Raw genomic sequence first — 17,496 nt, 5'->3', positions numbered from 1 at the left:
AAATAAATAAATAAATGAAATGTTCCATTGTGACCATTAAATTCAAAATTGTATATATTTTTTTTATTTCATTGAATATTGCAATGATGGGATGATTTTAGTTTTATTGTAATTACAGGGTCCTGCAAATTGTTTTGCCTAACTCCAATCAGAACCATTGCCCAAAAAATAAAATAAAAGATATTCTATATACTGGTAATAAAGAATTAATGCTCTTTCCATGTGGTTTAGGTACTTATAGCATGTTGGCTCATGTTGGAAGTGGAAGGTTGCACTGAATGCGCCGTAGCCACTAAGATCAAACTTTTAGTTAATGAGCTGACCTATAAAGTATTAATAAAACAGTCGGTGTGACATTTAATTTGGTTTGTTAGCCGGAGGCTACTTGCTGGAGTTTTGCCCTTTGTTGTAAATGCATCTATGCAGAAAAAAGGGCAGCTGGTCCGTGCATGCTAAAACCTGTTCTGTTAAATTGACTATTCTTTGATTAGATTAATTAACCTTCTTAACTCTTTTCACACATGGTATTACCATGTTTATGCATCAGGTGAATATATCACATTTGTTCTAAAAAATATTTTACCATATTTCTAACATATGATAAAGAAAAAAATTCAGCCGTCCTTCTCATGTCTATTGGTATTTTATCACCATTTGAATGGGCTGACAATGCTTCTATGTACTGTATTCTCATTTTATCCTCTTCATATGGAATCCTATAAGCCAAATCTGATGTAGTAATCATAACAATTTTCATAATTCCTATCCATAATGAGTATTGTTTATTAATTACCACTGATACCATATCACATGATATATATTGATATATACGTGTGTATGTATAATAGATGGACATATATAGACTTTATGTAAGGCTACTTTCACACTTGCGTCATTTGGCGTCCGTCGCAATGCGTCGTTTTGGGAAAAAAACGCATCCTGCAAATGTGCCCGCAGGATGCGTTTTTCCCCATAGACTTGTATTGTCGACAGATTGCGACGTATGGCCATACGTTGCGTCCGTCGTGCACTGGATGCGTTGTTTTGGCAGACCGTCGTCACGAAAAAACGTTCAAGGGACTGTTTTTTTCGTACCTCGCATCCTGCACTTTGGAATGCGCATGCCCGGGCGGAGATCTCTAGCTCCTCCCCGGGACTTTAGAATGGGCAGCGGATGCATTGAAAAACTGCATCCGCTGCCCACGTTGTGCCGAATTTTAACAACGTCTGTCGGTACGTCGTGCCGACGCTTAGCGTACCGACGGAAGTGTGAAAGAAGCCTTAGTGTCTTACTGTATTTTTTTTGTTTTTTTAAAGAGCTTACCCAGTACTAAGGCAACCCCTTCTTGATCAAAATATTTGGCCACGATAAAATAATAAAACCTATACCCACTCACCGTGCAGCTGCCCTTCCAGTAGTATCTGTACTCCCGGTCCTGAAACTCTCATGTGGCGTTTTGACGCCAGCACCCAATCGGCACTGGCATCATTGTCCCCACCTTCGAACAAATCGATAATGAAGAGGAAGTCCGGCATGCAGCTGATCTCTGGCTTCCTCTTCATACTCCACTCATACAGTCTGCTCTCCTGAACTCACTCTATAACGGAGTTTGATTATAACTAATACAGTACAGCAGAGCTGAGCTTTGTCACATTACAAACATATTTGCAGATGCATTTGTCCTGTCATAGTGTTGTCGGCTTCAATTTCACAGGCAGCCAGTATGGGGTAGAGAGCAATACAGCAATCTTGACAGCATTGTGAGAAGAGATCTTCAGGTGCAAACGTGTTTGTAATAAGCCAAAGTTCAATTCTACTGTAATGTGTTAGGCATTGTTCACACGTCCACTTTTTGCTTATGAGTGCTGGCCATGTTTTTCACAGTCAGCATTTTTACCTGTGATAGTCTATGGGGCCACTTACATGCCCGACATTTTCCTCAGACCGATTGGTCTGTGCAAAATCATGGAGACGTTTTTTAATTTTGATCTGAGTGTCAGATCAGAATCTGCAATGCAATTTTATGGGTCCATGAAAGAAAATCTGACAGCACTCGGATAACATCCGAGTGCGGTTTTATTTACATGGACTGTCACGTAGGAGATGCTTTTCATATTTTGTCTCCACGTATGAGAAAAACTGATGATGTTCCGACTGCACTCTGATCAGAGTTTGATCAAAATAATTTGCCTGTTTTGTGGACGTAAGAAAAACAGACTTTTGAATGAGAACCTGGTGGTAGTCAGAAATCGCTGTGCAGCAGAGCTGAGAACAGAAGAGTAGAGATGTAGCTGCAGATGTGTTTGTAGTAAGACAAATCTCAGCTCTGCAGTACTGTTAGTTATAATCACTCTCAGCTCTGCAGTACTGTTATAATCACTCACAGCTCTGCAGTACTGTTAGTTATAATCACTCACCACTCTGCAGTACTGTTATAATCGCTCACAGCTCTGTAGTACTGTGTTAGTTATAATCACTCACAGCTCTGCAGTACTGTTAGTTATAATCACTCACAGCTCTGCAGTACTGTGTTAGTTATAATCACTCACAGCTCTACAGTACTGTTAGTTATAATCACTCACAGCTCTGCAGTGAGATCAGGAGAGCAGACTGTCGGTCATTACATGTCTCACACTGGTAACACCCCTTTCATTTATAGTAAGCTCTAGAGGCATTTTACTCAGCTTTCTATGATTTACCATACATCCCCATAGATGGCATACCAAGGTTGATCCTACAGATTCCTTTTAAATAGCTCATTTAGGGTTTATTTACACTATATTTTTTATATATACTGTATATATAGATAAACCAGTAAATGTTCTTTAAAATACGCCAAATGTATCCTTCAAGCATATCCTGATAATGTGTCTTCTATTTTTAGTGTATTGCAAAACAGTCATATTTTAATATAAAGGATTCTGGGGAATAAAATATTTTTTATTTTTTAAAACAAATTATTAACAGCCAGTTACACGTTTATTAGCCCCTGCACCCTCCTATCTCACTGCCTCAACTAATGCCAAGCATATTATTTACTTTTTCTTTTCGTGCTTTATTTTGTAATGTTTTTAGTAATTACATACGGATAATTACATATTAGATTGCATGGCAAAGTGCTTGAAATTATCCAGTGTTATATTACGTGCTTTTTTTTTGTTTGTTTTTTCCTCGAAGCAGTTTTAGCAAAACCTATGTTCTGTAAGATTCCTCAAGGAGAAAATTCTCTACATCTACTAGACTGTGAAGTTACATTTTTGGGTGGGTGAATTATTTTTTTTCATACTGGCATCTGACTTGTGCCCATATTGGACTTTTCTTTTGGAAGGAGGAAGGGTTAGTAGTTTTCCTGAAAATGCCTTTTCCCGTGATGCCTGCCTCTTTGCTGCCCTTCACAGTTTCGGACCACCTAATGTTTGTCACCTGATTAAGTAGCATAAAAGGCTGAGATTGGGTTTTTGCTGACTGTGCGAGCCTCCGAGCTCCGGGAAAGCGTACTTGGTGGTATAGAAACCGAGCTGTGCCCCAGTGCACGTAGAATGTGATTGATGATGTGCTGTACATTGGGGGATTTAGTGTATAAGGTTAATATATTAGTTATTTTGTAGTGTTGTGCGAATGTGCTTGGGTGCTATACGAGTGCATGTCTCATGATTGTTCAACAGCCACAACACATGCAAGGAATGTCTGTTTGTTAGGTAATCCCCGCATGTTTTGAGGATGTCTAACAGCCACAAGACATGCAGCTGCGGGGACGCCAACATATTTTTCCAAAGGTACCGTCACACTGAATGATATCGCTAGCGATCCGTGACGTTGCAGCGTCCTGGCTAGCGATATCGTTGAGTTTGACACGCAGCAGCGATCAGGATCCTGCTGTGCCATCGTTGGTCGGTGCAGAAAGTCCAGCACTTTATTTTGTCGCTGGACTCCCTGCAGACATCGCTGAATCGGCGTGTGTGACGCCGATTCAGCGATGTCTTCACTGGTAACCAGGGTAAACATCGGGTTACTAAGCGCAGGGCTGCGCTTAGTAACCCGACCCTGGTTACCAGCGTAAAAGTTAAAAAAACAAACACTACATACTCACATTCTGATGTCTGTTCTCGGCGCTGTGCTTCTCTGCACTGTGAGCGCCGGCCAGCCGGAAAGCAGAGCACAGCGGTGACGTCACCGCTGTGCTTTCCGGCTGGCGCTCACAGTCAGTACAGGAAGCAGAGCGCCGGGGGACAGACAGCGGAAGGTAAGTATGTAGTGTTTTTTTTTTTTTATTTACTTTTACGCTGGTAACCAGGGTAAACATCGGGTTACTAAGCGCGGCCCTGCGCTTAGTAACCCGATGTTTACCCTGGTTACCCGGGGACTTCGGGATTGTTGGTCGCTGGAGAGCTGTCTGTGTGACAGCTCTCCAGCGACCAAACAGCGACGCTGCAGCGATCGGGATCGTTGTCTGGATCGCTGCAGCGTCGCTAAATGTGACGGTACCTCAAGTCACTCTGTTAGCACCAGAGCATGCTCAGATAACACCTTATCCTGGCACATTCGCTTATCACTATTTTTCATATTCTCTTTGAGTGCTGAATTTTACATCTATGTGGATCTGAGCCCCACTTGAGCGCCTTCTCATATTTTCGGAGAGCCGTATCTTATTTCATGCACTAGGACTGTGTTCACATTCAGGATTTTTGTTGTGTTTTTTTCCCCCCACTGCTAAAACCTGCTCGCTTAGCTGTGTTAAAAATACCTGTTTTGTGACGTTTGTAACAAGTGTTTTTTTTTTAAATTTTATTTTGGGCGCAAATTACTTCAGTGCGTTCGTCTACAAACATGAAGGATAAAGCTACCGTAGTTTTGTTTGCCAGAAATGCAGTGGAAAAGTTTTGTTCAGTTTGAGGGGGGGTTTGCAGTGTTTTTTCACTTCCTCATTGTTTTCTATGGGTGAAAAAAAACACTGAAATAAAATCTTCAGTGTGTGCGTGAGATTTCTGAGATCTCATCGTTTTTGTTGGTACTGATAAAAAGCAGGTTTTAATTTGACTAAAAGAGGAGCAAAAAAAAAAAAAAACCTAACTCCTGCATGTGAACATATCCTTGTATTGTTTGTGAGATTTTTCAGTCTATATATGACAAATCCTTCTATCAAAGAATATTTATTTTGGTTGGAAATAAGAGAGAAAATGTATTGTATAAAACATTTTCTGTATTTATTTTTTTCAGAGCACTGGAATTACTTTGGATCTGATGACAATCTTGGTCCGGTGGCTGTGAGTATCCGGAGAGAAAAATTGGAAGATGCAAAGGAAAATGGACCCCAGTATAACTATCGGGTCATCTTTCGAACCAGTGAGGTAAAATATAGATATATTTTTTATGTACATTTTTCAACAGCCCATGGACCAGGGCGGCACTTTTCTCGAGAAATAAAGCAATTTTTTTTTACTCCTTATAACCCCTTTAAAATGATATTTATCTTTATCAGTCAATACCATGTTACCATCCGTGTGCCACTGAAGTGGAGACCCCCTTAAACGCAGGAATACGGGCTCTTCCCGAATACTCAATTTACTCCATATTATAGATATACTACAATGACGTCGTTCCCTATTCAGATTCGGAATGAACTAGGGCTTAGTGGACAATCCCTTTAACTGCGGTGTTTGGCCTTCAGTTTTCAACAATAATTATGTGTGATCTTGCGGTAAGACTATGAGCCCCTCCTTTCCCTCCGCCAATATTTTCTCCTCTCCTGTGATAAGAGGGGGCGTTACCATTGGTGCAGGGCATTTTCTTGTTGGATTTGGGATCTGTAATATTGGTGGAAATACTCTTAAAAATTGACCCTGAAGGTACAAAAACCTGATGTCATCTGCTGGAAAGTCTCTACCTCCATGACCAGATTGACCCTTTGTGTTGGAGAAGCTGCGAGGTCAATCACAATGTGTTTTATTTGACTTCTCTGCTTCTCTTGACACATTTTATCTTAAAATGAAAGTACAGTTAGTAGAAGTACAGTTATTTTCAGGGGAGTGTTTTGCACCTTTTGCCTATTTTACCGTGGACCATCCTTAGGTCCAGACACAGTAATGACAGTCAGGGTGGAGTACAGTGTACTTTATCCTCATAACTGTTGGTGTTGTGACAATATAAGCTATATGATTGTCCCGCTATCGCTAAGACACAAGGAGATGATGGTGTTACTGCCTCCAAGGACATAGCCATGTTCTCTTTCTAACCCAGATGGTGCATGGATGTGTTTTCAACACCTTTGGATGTCCTACATGGAGAAAGGTCCTCAATAGTGATGAGCGAGAGTGCTCGGACAAGGTGTTATCGGAGCATGCACGGGGCATGCTTGTGTATGTGGCTTTTCAGAAAATATAATTTTACAAACCTGCCACAGACTACATGTCTCGGATGACTTATTCAAGGCCGGTAACAGCTGCTTCTCCACACCTTGTTCTCCATGACTGACAGGTCTCGCTCTAAGTATATGCATAGAGTGGGACCTGTCAGTGTAGAGCAGCGAAGTAGTGATAAGCCACTGGGTACTGGCCTCGGACTAGTCATCTAAGATGTCTAGTCCCAAGCCACGTTCTCCAAGTATGTTTTCTCTGCCACACTGTATGTAGAATGAATGCAGTGTTGGTGTCCTGGTTCAGGCAGCATCAGTCAGCTTACAGGTTCTCTTTAAAGCGAAATTGCCACCTGGAAAATCCTGTTCAAGCCACAGACATATTTTAAAAAATTGACTGTCACATCCAACCTGTGAAACCTCCTCTGAGACAAAACTTCCCTCTCTCTGTGGAGGGGTAATGGACCTGCTGCGATTAAAACACCTGTGGCTAAGAGGCGGAGTGCTCAGTCAGTAGGCTAGTGAATACAAATTTCAAAAAACTGACCGTCACATCCAAACATAGACAAAGTGTGAACAGGTGCTGAACCTAGAGTCACCAACCCATATACAGGCAAATAAATAAGGCAGCACATTGCGGCGCTAAAACATGCAAACGTGAAACACAAAAATTGAACTGCATTACTGCACTAGAAATATGAAAAAATGAGAGCGTTTAGCGCATAAATTGGCCAATTCATGTGTACCTGGTAGCGTAGTGGCGGAGTGCTCAGTCAGAAGGCTAAAGAATGCAAATTTCAAAAAACTGACCGTCACATCCAAACATAGACTGTATATGGGTTGGTGACTCTCTGTTCAGCACCTGTTCACACTTAGTCTATGTTTGGATGTGACGGTCAGTTTTTTGAAATTTGCATTCACTAGCCTTCTAACTGAGCACTTCGCCTCTTAGCCACAGGTGTTTTAATCGCAGCAGGTCTATTACCCCTCCACAGAGCGAGGGAAGTTTAGTCTCAGAGGAGGTTTCACAGGTTCCCATTCATTTGAAGACGTTTATTCTCAGCGAGGAAAGGAAAGTGTAGGACCTGGTATACGAGAGATGCCCTAATGTGGCTACCAGGTACACATGAATTGGTCAATTTATGCGCTAAACGCTCTAATTTTTTCATATTTCTAGTGCAGTAATGGAGTTCAATTTTCATGTTTGCATGTTTTAGCGCTGCAGTGTGCTGCCTTATTTATTTGACAAGCCACAGACATGACGCTATAGGGCAGCAGATGTTAAGAAAATTTATACACTATTGTATGGCAATAAATTAAGTGTAATTTAATGCTTAAAAGCTTAAAGGGATTTTCCACTTTTAAGGAAAATGGGCTCCAAATGCTTGAAAATACTTTAAGATACCAAAACTTACAAACAGAACTGGTTCTCACCCTCTCCAGAACCAGTGCCAGCTGCTCAGATCTCAGTGTTTTGGCTGCAACAGTGGCGTCATGTCGACAGCTCGCATCACCACTGTGGCCAGTTACTGAGATCCATGTCTGTGCCAAGGTAGGCAGCGTGAGCCGCCGTGCTCACTGATTAACTACAGCGGTAATGTCACCGCCAAAACACAGACTGCAGTAGAGTCAGGGAGCTGATGCTTGTCCTAGGGAGGGTAAGAACTTGCTCTACTTATTGTTTTACATATTTTTCAGCAATTGCAATCCGTTTTTCTTAAAGGGGTTGTTAGGTACTTTTACATTGACTTTTACACATGGCACCCCAGGCAATCAGTAGTTTCCGGTGCTGGCGGTGACCGGAAGTGCTCAGTCATGGCGCTGCATTTTTGTCAGCTGTACTGTAGTCACGGCTGGGGGCTGCACATTTGCCTCCTGTTAATTCGAAAAAAGGATGGATGATGTGCAGTACACGGCCGCCGCCACTTCACAGTTGACAGGTCTGTGCTGTGCAACGCTGCTGGCACCAGTAGCAGCTGATTGGTGGGGGTTCCGTGTGTCACACCCCCATCAATCAGATTGTTATAACCTATCCTAAGGATAAACCATCAGTCTGAAAATCCCAGACAACCCTTTTAATGATTGACATCCTTCCATCTATGAGTTTTCATATAGATCCAACATTGATTCACTGATGTGGACCACTCGCTGGACCCCTAAGCCTGGAGTGAGCAGGAATTTAATAACTAAAATACAAGTTGTACTGAGTCTCTTCCCAAAAACCTCGATATCATTATGCTCTGCTCCTCCTGCTCTATAAGATTTTGCCTAGAGATCACACTGCAAATTCAATGCAACCGTTCCCGTTTTAATGCCAGCAATACTTCAGAATGGCTGACCATGTCAATACCTGGGCTGCTTGGGTCTTCTAATGTGGGGGACTCTCTTAATGGCCCCCTCTTCCTACTCTTGGAGAGGTCCTGCGTAGGAGACATTCTTCTGTGGGCATCTTCAGTAATTTGTTATTCCTGCTCAAACGCCTCCATAACTCCGTACATTGTGTCTGTTTTGTTGATGTTCTTCATAAATTGAATGAAAGTTATTTATTCAAGCTTCCTAAAAACGGATTTGACGTACAAATCACCTGAGACATCTGCTGCAGGCCATCAGTGGTAGCTGCAGAATATTGGCAAGCAGCTTACTGATCAGCTCCAGCATGCCGAGCATTTGTGCAGATCACGGCTCACTATCTGGTTTATTGCAATCTCTAATTTTACTGAAATGGTCACTTTCATATGAAGAAACTTAGGTTTCTTTAATTGCCAACGTGATCATGACTGCAGATACACTGCTAAAATAAACCTCACTACAGTCACACATATAGTATCACAGATCAGATCTCAATGAATGACAGATTCAAGTTGAAAATCTTTACTGATCCATATTGGATGAGAACAAAATGAAGTAACAAGGGTCAATAGGAACCCAAGTCATCAACTAGTTAGGGTCTGGAATCCAAATCACACCAGCAATCTAAAGAAAACATTTGAAATCGGTCAGATTCAACGTGCCCAAATTTCACTACTGAATGGTCACTACTGAGCATGTACATAAAGAGCAGCACAGATTCATCTCATCTACGACTCCCCAGCACTGGTCACTACTGAGCATATACATAAAGTGCAGCACAGATTCATCTCATCTACGACTCCACAGCACTGGTCACTACTGAGCATGTACATAAAGAGCAGCACAGATTCATCTCATCTACGACTCCACAGCACTGGTCACTACTGAGCATGTACATAAAGTACAGCACAGATTCATCTCATCTACGACTCCACAGCACTGGTCACTACTGAGCATATACATAAAGTACAGCACAGATTCATCTCATCTACGACTCCACAGCACTGGTCACTACTGAGCATGTACATAAAGTGCAGCACAGATTCATCTCATCTACGACTCCACAGCACTGGTCACTACTGAGCATATACATAAAGTGCAGCACAGATCCATCTCTACTAAAAGCCGAGCTCCTTACATCAGGAACAGACATTTATAGGATATTTCATAACTTTCCCAAATTCTTATGAAAACATTTACAGCATTGTACTACTGTACCCAATGTATTATATATTATAGGAGTCGGTCGATTTTATACCGACTCCACCAAAATGGACACCGACTCCACAGCACAGCAGATAAGCATACTTTCCTTCAAATGACATTGGCCAGCTACTACCTTTTTTTTTTTTTTTTTTTTAAAGCTTCGCATTTCCATGTCTTGATTTCTTTTCTATTTTTCTATTTTTTTTCTGGTGTTCTCATTAATTTTTACAGAATTTTTATTCAAAGGGGGGCAGGCAGAGATCCAATGCCCCCAGCCTTTGATCTGTATAATTATAACTCCATACTCAAAATATTTCTTCAACCAAACTGCTGCTGTTGTTTTTTTTTATTTATTCTTTTAAGAATACTCTTTTCTAGCCACTTACATTGTAGCATACCGCAGGATTATGTGCAATTGCTAGAACACCGGATTGAATAAAATGTAGCTTGGTTGGATCTGTTTCTCATCTATTACTTGCATTCCGGAAATGCTTTGGACTTTTAGAACCTGGGCAGACTGTCTGACGGCTGTGTAGACCCCCTTAAGTACAAGGACAGGTATCTTAGTGGTTTGGGTTCCGGATGTGACCAGATATAGGATATGCACATTGACAAAAGTTTTTCCAGCCAGATATAGCCACATTCCATTTCTAGAACGTGTAGGTCGTCCATCACAAGCGCTGACATTTGTTGAAAGATACAGCTAATGTCAACGTCTACACGTATTTGTCCAAATGCAATGACTCTTTTAAGCACTGTTTACTTTGTTTGTTCTCCCATAATGATGGCGATTCAAACAATAATGAAAATTGTAAACTAGAATATCCCATAATAAATCAATAGTCATGCGTTTACAAATTGACAAACATTGCAAACATTCTTTGGAACTAGTCATGTCTACTACCTAGAAGAACAAACAAAGTTGAAAGATGTGCCTTAGGGTTAATGAAACAGTATTTGTATTTATGTACTGTTTGATTACAGGGTGTTTTACATGCTATAGTGGTTTCTAGGCATGCTCTGTGTCCTGTGCAGAGGTCACTCTACAGGGATGGGGATGAGAGGAGCTGTGACCATCCCCTTTTGTGAATGGTGAAGACTGTTATATAAACATACATCTGCCACTTTGCTGGTGTAATTTTAAAGAGGTTAGCCACAGCTTAATTATTTATTTTCCTATGGAGCTAAGCATTGACCGACAGGTAGTTCTTGCCTGTTGTGTTGTGCAATCATCTCTCCTTTACTTGTAACGGACAAGGACCTCGACCTCTCCTTCCAGCGATTCTCCTTCTTCCTGTGACATCACATCGACAGAGCATCTCCTTCTCGTCCACTCTGCTCTGTCAATGGAGCATCACTGTTGATGTCATGTAGATTGACAGCAGCTCCCCTCTGCATTAAGCTGAGTCGACTGTCAATCACTCTCCACAAGGAGAAACGATACCCCTTAGACCCCAGTCTAGAGCCTCACACCTAGCCAAATCAGTTCTCATGCTTCGCACTGACGAGGGCCAACAGCCCGAAACACCGTGTCTGCGAATTGAGATACTGATTTGGCTTTAATCCTAAGTCATATTGCACGACTCGTTAAAGAGTTGATTGTGACTTGTAGGATCGCTACTTCCAACAGGTGGCGCTATAGAGTTTAAATCCTCTTTTTCTCAGAAGAGGCAATTTGCATAATCAAGCTGAAGTCATAATAGACACCAGAGCAGAGTGGAAGAGAAGGAACTGCTCTATGTGACATCCCAGCAAGCAGAACTGCCTGCAGGAGCAGTCCCTGACTGATCTGAGCCAGGAAAGATTGTCGAATGGCAATAGAGGCAGGAAGTTGGCAATGACCTGCTAAGTGCTTAGCCCCATAGAATAAAAGCCTCAATAATCCCTTTAAGCCACAAATGTTACTTGAAGTAGCATTTCTGGCACGCCACTGAGAAGATATGCTAAAATCATTAAGTGGTGTGCGCCTTTTAATGATTTTTGCCCCTTCAATAATACTGGTGTGTACAAAATCAAAGAAAACTAACATGTTCCTTATAAAAACTTGGTTTGGAGAATATTTCATTTTCTGTTAACATGACCACTTTAAGCTATTCATTTTCCACTAGAAAATCTGCCCTGAAATCATTACCTACTAGATTCAAGCCTATAAGGCTAGGTTCACATTGCGCTAACAGCAGCCCGTTCAACACGTACATTAACGGGCTGCTGTTAACGCAAGTGCAGATGTGTCATCGCGCTAGCGCAGATAGAGCTATCAGTGACGGACCTGGAAACGCTGCAGCCCACGTCCCAGGGTCCGTCACTCAATGACGGCACATCGCTAGCGCACGCCCATTGTGGGCGTGCGCTAGTGATGCGTCCAACATAGGAATTAATTGCAGCGTTAATGGACTACGTTACACCGCGTTATGCTGCGGTGTAACGTAGTCTGTCTAACGGACGCCCATAATGATGTGTGAACCCAGCCTAACAAATGTCATAAAACATGTTTTTTTCACGACCTGGATATTCACTATTATTGCCCTAATATCGTTATCTTTTAATATATGTAATATTAATTTAATATATTGAGGATTAAGTGTTTTATTCTATTCTGCAGTGTAATGTGTCAAGTTTTGGTTCAAATGGCTCATGGGATACTTGCACGGTTAATCTGGGTGATTTGTATCTGGGGTTTCCAGCTTGGTCTTCCATGGAGTGTTAATGCAACGTATGATTAATTTATCGGTACAGAACCATAAATCAGAAAGTGGAGGGCTGTGACTTGATGGCTTATGCATTAATAGTAAATGTCCTTGTAGTAAGTGCTCGTACGACCTGTTAAGAAGTTATCTGACTTGTAGTTTCTCCTCTATCCTTAGCTTATGACTTTACGCGGATCAGTGCTTGAAGATTCAATTCCGTCAACTGCTAAACACGGCACAGCAAGAGGGCTGCCGCTTAAAGAGGTGCTCGAGCATATTATTCCTGAGCTGAACGTCCAAGGTCTACGACTGGCCTTCAACACCCCGAAAGTTACTGAGCAGCTCATGAAACTGGATGAACAAGGGGTAGGTGATTTGTGTGAAATCATTGTATTGCCCCTGCCATATATATTTAAAGGAGGACTGCTATAGCCACCCAAAGAAAAGCACATATCCAAAAAGCCATACAGGAGTAGGGTTGAGTGGTTGCAGTCTGGACCAATAATAATAATAATTTTATTTATATAGCGCCAACATATTCCGCAGCACTTTACAAATTATAGAGGGAACTTGTACAGACAATAGACATTACAGCATAACAGAAATCACAGTTCAAAATAGATACCAAGAGGAATGAGGGCCCTGCTCGCAAGCTTACAATCTATGGGGAAAAGGGGAGACACGAGAGGTGGATGGTAACAATTGCTTTAGTTATTCGGACCGGCCATAGTGTAAGGCTCAGGTGTTCATGTAAAGCTGCATGAACCAGTTACCTGCCTAAGTATGTGGCAGTACAGACACAGAGGACTATTAACTGCATAAAGTGTATGAGAACATGATACGAGGAACCTGATTATGTCCAACTCTAAATTTGTAAACTATGGGAAGAGAGGTAAGGAGTTGACTCCCAGCCACGTGAGCTCCTGCCTCGTTGTTCCTTCTGCCACAGGATCCATGTCTTCTGAAGGTAACTGCAATACACCTATAAACAACTATGGTACTTGCAGGAAGTCTGAGATTTAACTTTCAGTAGATTGTCAAAAGCAGTTGAGGAATAGTCCGACATTAGGAATGAAGGATACAGCGGCAGTTAACACCAACCCAGCTGTAATGAACTGTACCCAGAAACCTACGGAGCTTCGCTATTGGTCATCCTAACACAAAGTGAATGTCTGGTTTGAAGCAGCTATGAAGGAGTTGTCTGGTGACAAGACATTGGTTACCTATACTAAGTACTAGCTGAAGAGCCCGGTGTTGCCCGGGCATAGTACCCTAATATCCCACATCATCGCATCCCAACTGATCAGCTGTTGAAAGCTCCAGTGGCAGCCACATGTAATCACATTGTGCTGCACAGCTCCATTCATTGTGTGTCAACCATTGCAGAGCTTTTGAATAAGAGCTGTTCTGCAGTACTCAGTAGCAGCTGCTACACATTGAAACAAGCTGAAATTGCAGCCCCATGTTGCACTGATATTTACCCGCTTGTCGACTGCAATAAATGCTTAATGCTGCTTTTACTTATACATTCATACAGTAGGGGATTTCTGAAGTAGGTTGTGTTTTGTTTTGTTAGGCTTCCTTTGTTTGTTATGCTTTTAATCACAGTCCATGTGTTATAAGTTAATAGGTGTCGATTTAGCAACTTTCACAGGGGTTGCATAATGTTAGCATTATAGCAAAGTTGGCAACTAAAGAAATAAAACATTGTGTTCTGCATAGGATTGTATGCAGTTTTCATCCTTGTATATCTGCTGCATTCTTGTTTTTGCTGCTTTGTTACATGTAGACCTTCTTTCAGATGCTTTCTGCACTGTCATTGCAGGGTTACAATGTATCCCTAATGCTATGAGTCAGATCTGTTCAGTTTCAGGGACACCTGCAAATATCTTCTTTTATTGCTCTGATAGCAAATGCAATTCTATTCATGCAGAGGCTGAAAGCATTCTTTTGTAATGTACAGAAGAGATTAGAGAAATCAGATCATGTTTAAAGCAACACACCCTCCGTTTCAAACGCCCTGTATTACAAGAAATGATATGTGATTAGCGGCTTAAAACGTAGCTGTAATAATATTCCCTTAGAATAAAAATCTTCACCTGCCCCTTTACAAAGCCATGGCTTTAAAGGGAATCTGTAAACCGCTGTTTGCTATGTAATCTGAGGGCAGCATAATGTAGGCGCCAAGACCGATTCCAGGGATGTGTCACTTACTGGGCTGCGTTTTAGGCTAAGTGCCCGCGTTGCAGAATAGAAACAGATTTTTCCTCATCAAAACTGCACGCCCTTGCCAGGAAACCGGATGCGTTTTTGACGTGTTTTTCATGAGTTTTTTCTAAGCATTTTTTAAGCGTTTTTGAGCACAAATAAAGTTGGGACAAAAAAAATCATACCAGTCCATACCAGATCATACCAGCCATCATCCAGGAAGACGGAAATGATCTGGGATTCTTGTCTCCCTGGATTATGGGATGCCCATGATGTCACTTCCTATTTGCTGTAGTTTTGATTTACAAAACCGCAGCGAATGCGCTTGAAATCCGCAAACATTTTTAATATTTGCGGATTTCAAGCGTTTCAATACAAGTCTATGGCGGCGATTCAGCAAATAAAATGAACATGCTTCGTATTTTACCCTGATGCGATTCCACTGCGGAAAAACACGGTGGAAACGCTTAAAAAACGCAACGTGGGCACATAGCCTTACGAATAAAATCAGTGGTTTATCAGCAGGAGATTATCACTACAGGACTAGTTGTCTTGTGCCTCCTGGTCCAATCACACCCCCGCGATGACTGATTAGCACCTTTCTGTCAATCAGTGGTGTGAGTGGGGTTATACAGAGCTCAGCAGAAAACTGTGATTCTGTCACCACTGCTGCAACCAGTAAACTAAGTGATATATCGCTGGAATCAGGATCTCGGCCTCTACATCATGCTGCAGCCACATTTCTATTTGATGGGTGCCGCCTTGTTCAATACACTTGGGAAGCCGGATACAGTCTAGTTGGAATGTGTCCGGAAGTATGAAAATCGCATACAACCATCGTTCCCAGTGCTGATACTGGAGAATACTCACAACACACAGTGTGCGCAATGTGAGGATTCACAAATCTGCAGTCACATAGGGACCTGTCAACCTCCCCACATACTCCCGGCCCCTGTGCATTGAGATGTGCATGGCCAATATAATGCGTATGTGCTAATTCCAGCTAGGTAGACCAGAGCATTTATGTATCTGTCCTATCTCATCATGCATTTACATTTTCTGCAATTTACATGCCAAGGAAACCTGACGCCAGACTCCTGAATGTTGAGTAGAGATGTAAATGACTTTTAGTAAAATGTAAACATTTAGTGCTCCTGATCTGGATCTACCCTATTCTCGATGTATTATTATGGATCTGAAATATGGAGTTGGGCCCCCTTTGGCGCCTGCACCAGCCTCCATTCTTCTGTGAACTCTTTCTACAAACCTTTTCTGCGTGTATGTGTAACTCTAACAGATCAGACACTCATTTTTGGGTGTCTCGATGGGTGTTTCAATTCATGCAAAAAGATGTTTAATGGACTTTAATAATCAACACCAGACCTATTGAATCTGGTCTTTATTGACTTCATGTTGTGTAAAGGGGCAGAGCCCGCTGGCATAGGAGAGGATCTTCCCCAAACGGTCACCGCATAGAATGGTCCACATTGACCATCCCATGGAAAACTGCCCCATACATTATCCCCCCCCTACATCCGCTTTGTAGTTATCACCATGCCCGCAGGTAGGTAGCGTTCTTCGGGCATCTGCCCAACCCAGAGTCACCACCACCATGCCAGTTATGTTCGTAATGAAATTACAATGAAGCTTTTGTTTGTATACCCTCCTTTTTTGTTCTTGGTGGTTTCCACATAAAACATAAACTTCATTGCCAAATCTGTTCCGTTAATGTGGTAATATCTGACTTTGAAGAACATGTTCTTGACTGTGAGATGTAAATCTTTCCGTATAAACAAGCACTTCAGCACATACAGATGTACCACGCTATGGCTGCCAAGGGCTCGTAGCATAAATAGAGACGGTTTTGTGTGCAGGCCAATCTACAAGGTTGGAATGGAAAATGACAGAGGACTGCTTCCCAATTTCCATTCCCTGGTTTCCTCTAGTTAGATCTAGAAAACTGAAGAAATCTAAGGTTTAAAGTTTAGGGTTCTGCAGGCATTATTTTTTTTTTCATCCGAATATATTTATAAAGCCTAAAGGGGTTATCCACTACTCAGACTACGCCTTCTGAATCTCTGTTTCCCCCTAGTAAAATAAGAATGCTTATACTCCCCTCCAATGCTGTTCCAGCGGTGTTGGCATTGATACTCCCAGGGCTCTCATGACATTGTCATGCAATCCCTGCAGCCAATCAGCACAGACCTCAAATGAGTCAAGACATCTGGAGGAAGCAAGAGAACAGCCGCAGCTCTCACTTCCTCCAGATCTCAATTATGTCCATAGGAGAGGAGAGTGAAGCAAGCGCTAATTGGCCACAGGGGTTGTGTGACTTAATAATGTCACGAGAATCCCGGGAGAGATAGTGCCGACCTTACTGGGACAGCTGTGTCACCAGAGGGGTGTATTAGTCTAATTATTGTACTGGGGGAAACATAAGGATTCTGAAGGGGTTCTCCAAGTATTGTCTGCCCCTTTTAATTATGACCTAAAATCCAGTGGAGGAAAATGACTGTGTACGGCACATGACATTGGAGGTGCAATAACATCCCTCATCTGCCATATTGATAAATCTGGTGTAGGATAAAATTGTTTTTTGCCAAATTACTTACAGGAAAGCTATCAGCAGGCTTTTGCCATTTAATCCAAGAGCAGCATGATGTAGGGGCAGAGATCCTAATTCCAAAGATGTG

At 41.9% G+C, this 17,496-nt stretch overlaps 1 protein-coding gene across 15 annotated transcripts in view; it reads left to right on the top strand.

Annotated features, from left to right (window-relative positions):
* SIPA1L1 (signal induced proliferation associated 1 like 1) overlaps positions 1-17,496 on the top strand; it is a 353,323-nt gene that overhangs the window by 233,382 nt on the left and 102,445 nt on the right. For all 15 annotated transcript variants that reach the window (XM_069731445.1, XM_069731481.1, XM_069731472.1 and 12 more), the window contains 2 exons: positions 5,219-5,349; positions 12,773-12,961. In XM_069731445.1, the coding sequence (XP_069587546.1) occupies positions 5,219-5,349; positions 12,773-12,961 (320 nt within the window). The remainder of the gene's footprint in view (positions 1-5,218; positions 5,350-12,772; positions 12,962-17,496) is intronic.

This window comes from Ranitomeya imitator, chromosome 1, assembly GCF_032444005.1.
Source record: "Ranitomeya imitator isolate aRanImi1 chromosome 1, aRanImi1.pri, whole genome shotgun sequence".
Taxonomy (NCBI): Eukaryota; Metazoa; Chordata; class Amphibia; order Anura; family Dendrobatidae; genus Ranitomeya; species Ranitomeya imitator.
Note: the sequence above shows the minus strand (reverse complement) of the source record. Positions and strands in the feature narration are given on the sequence as shown.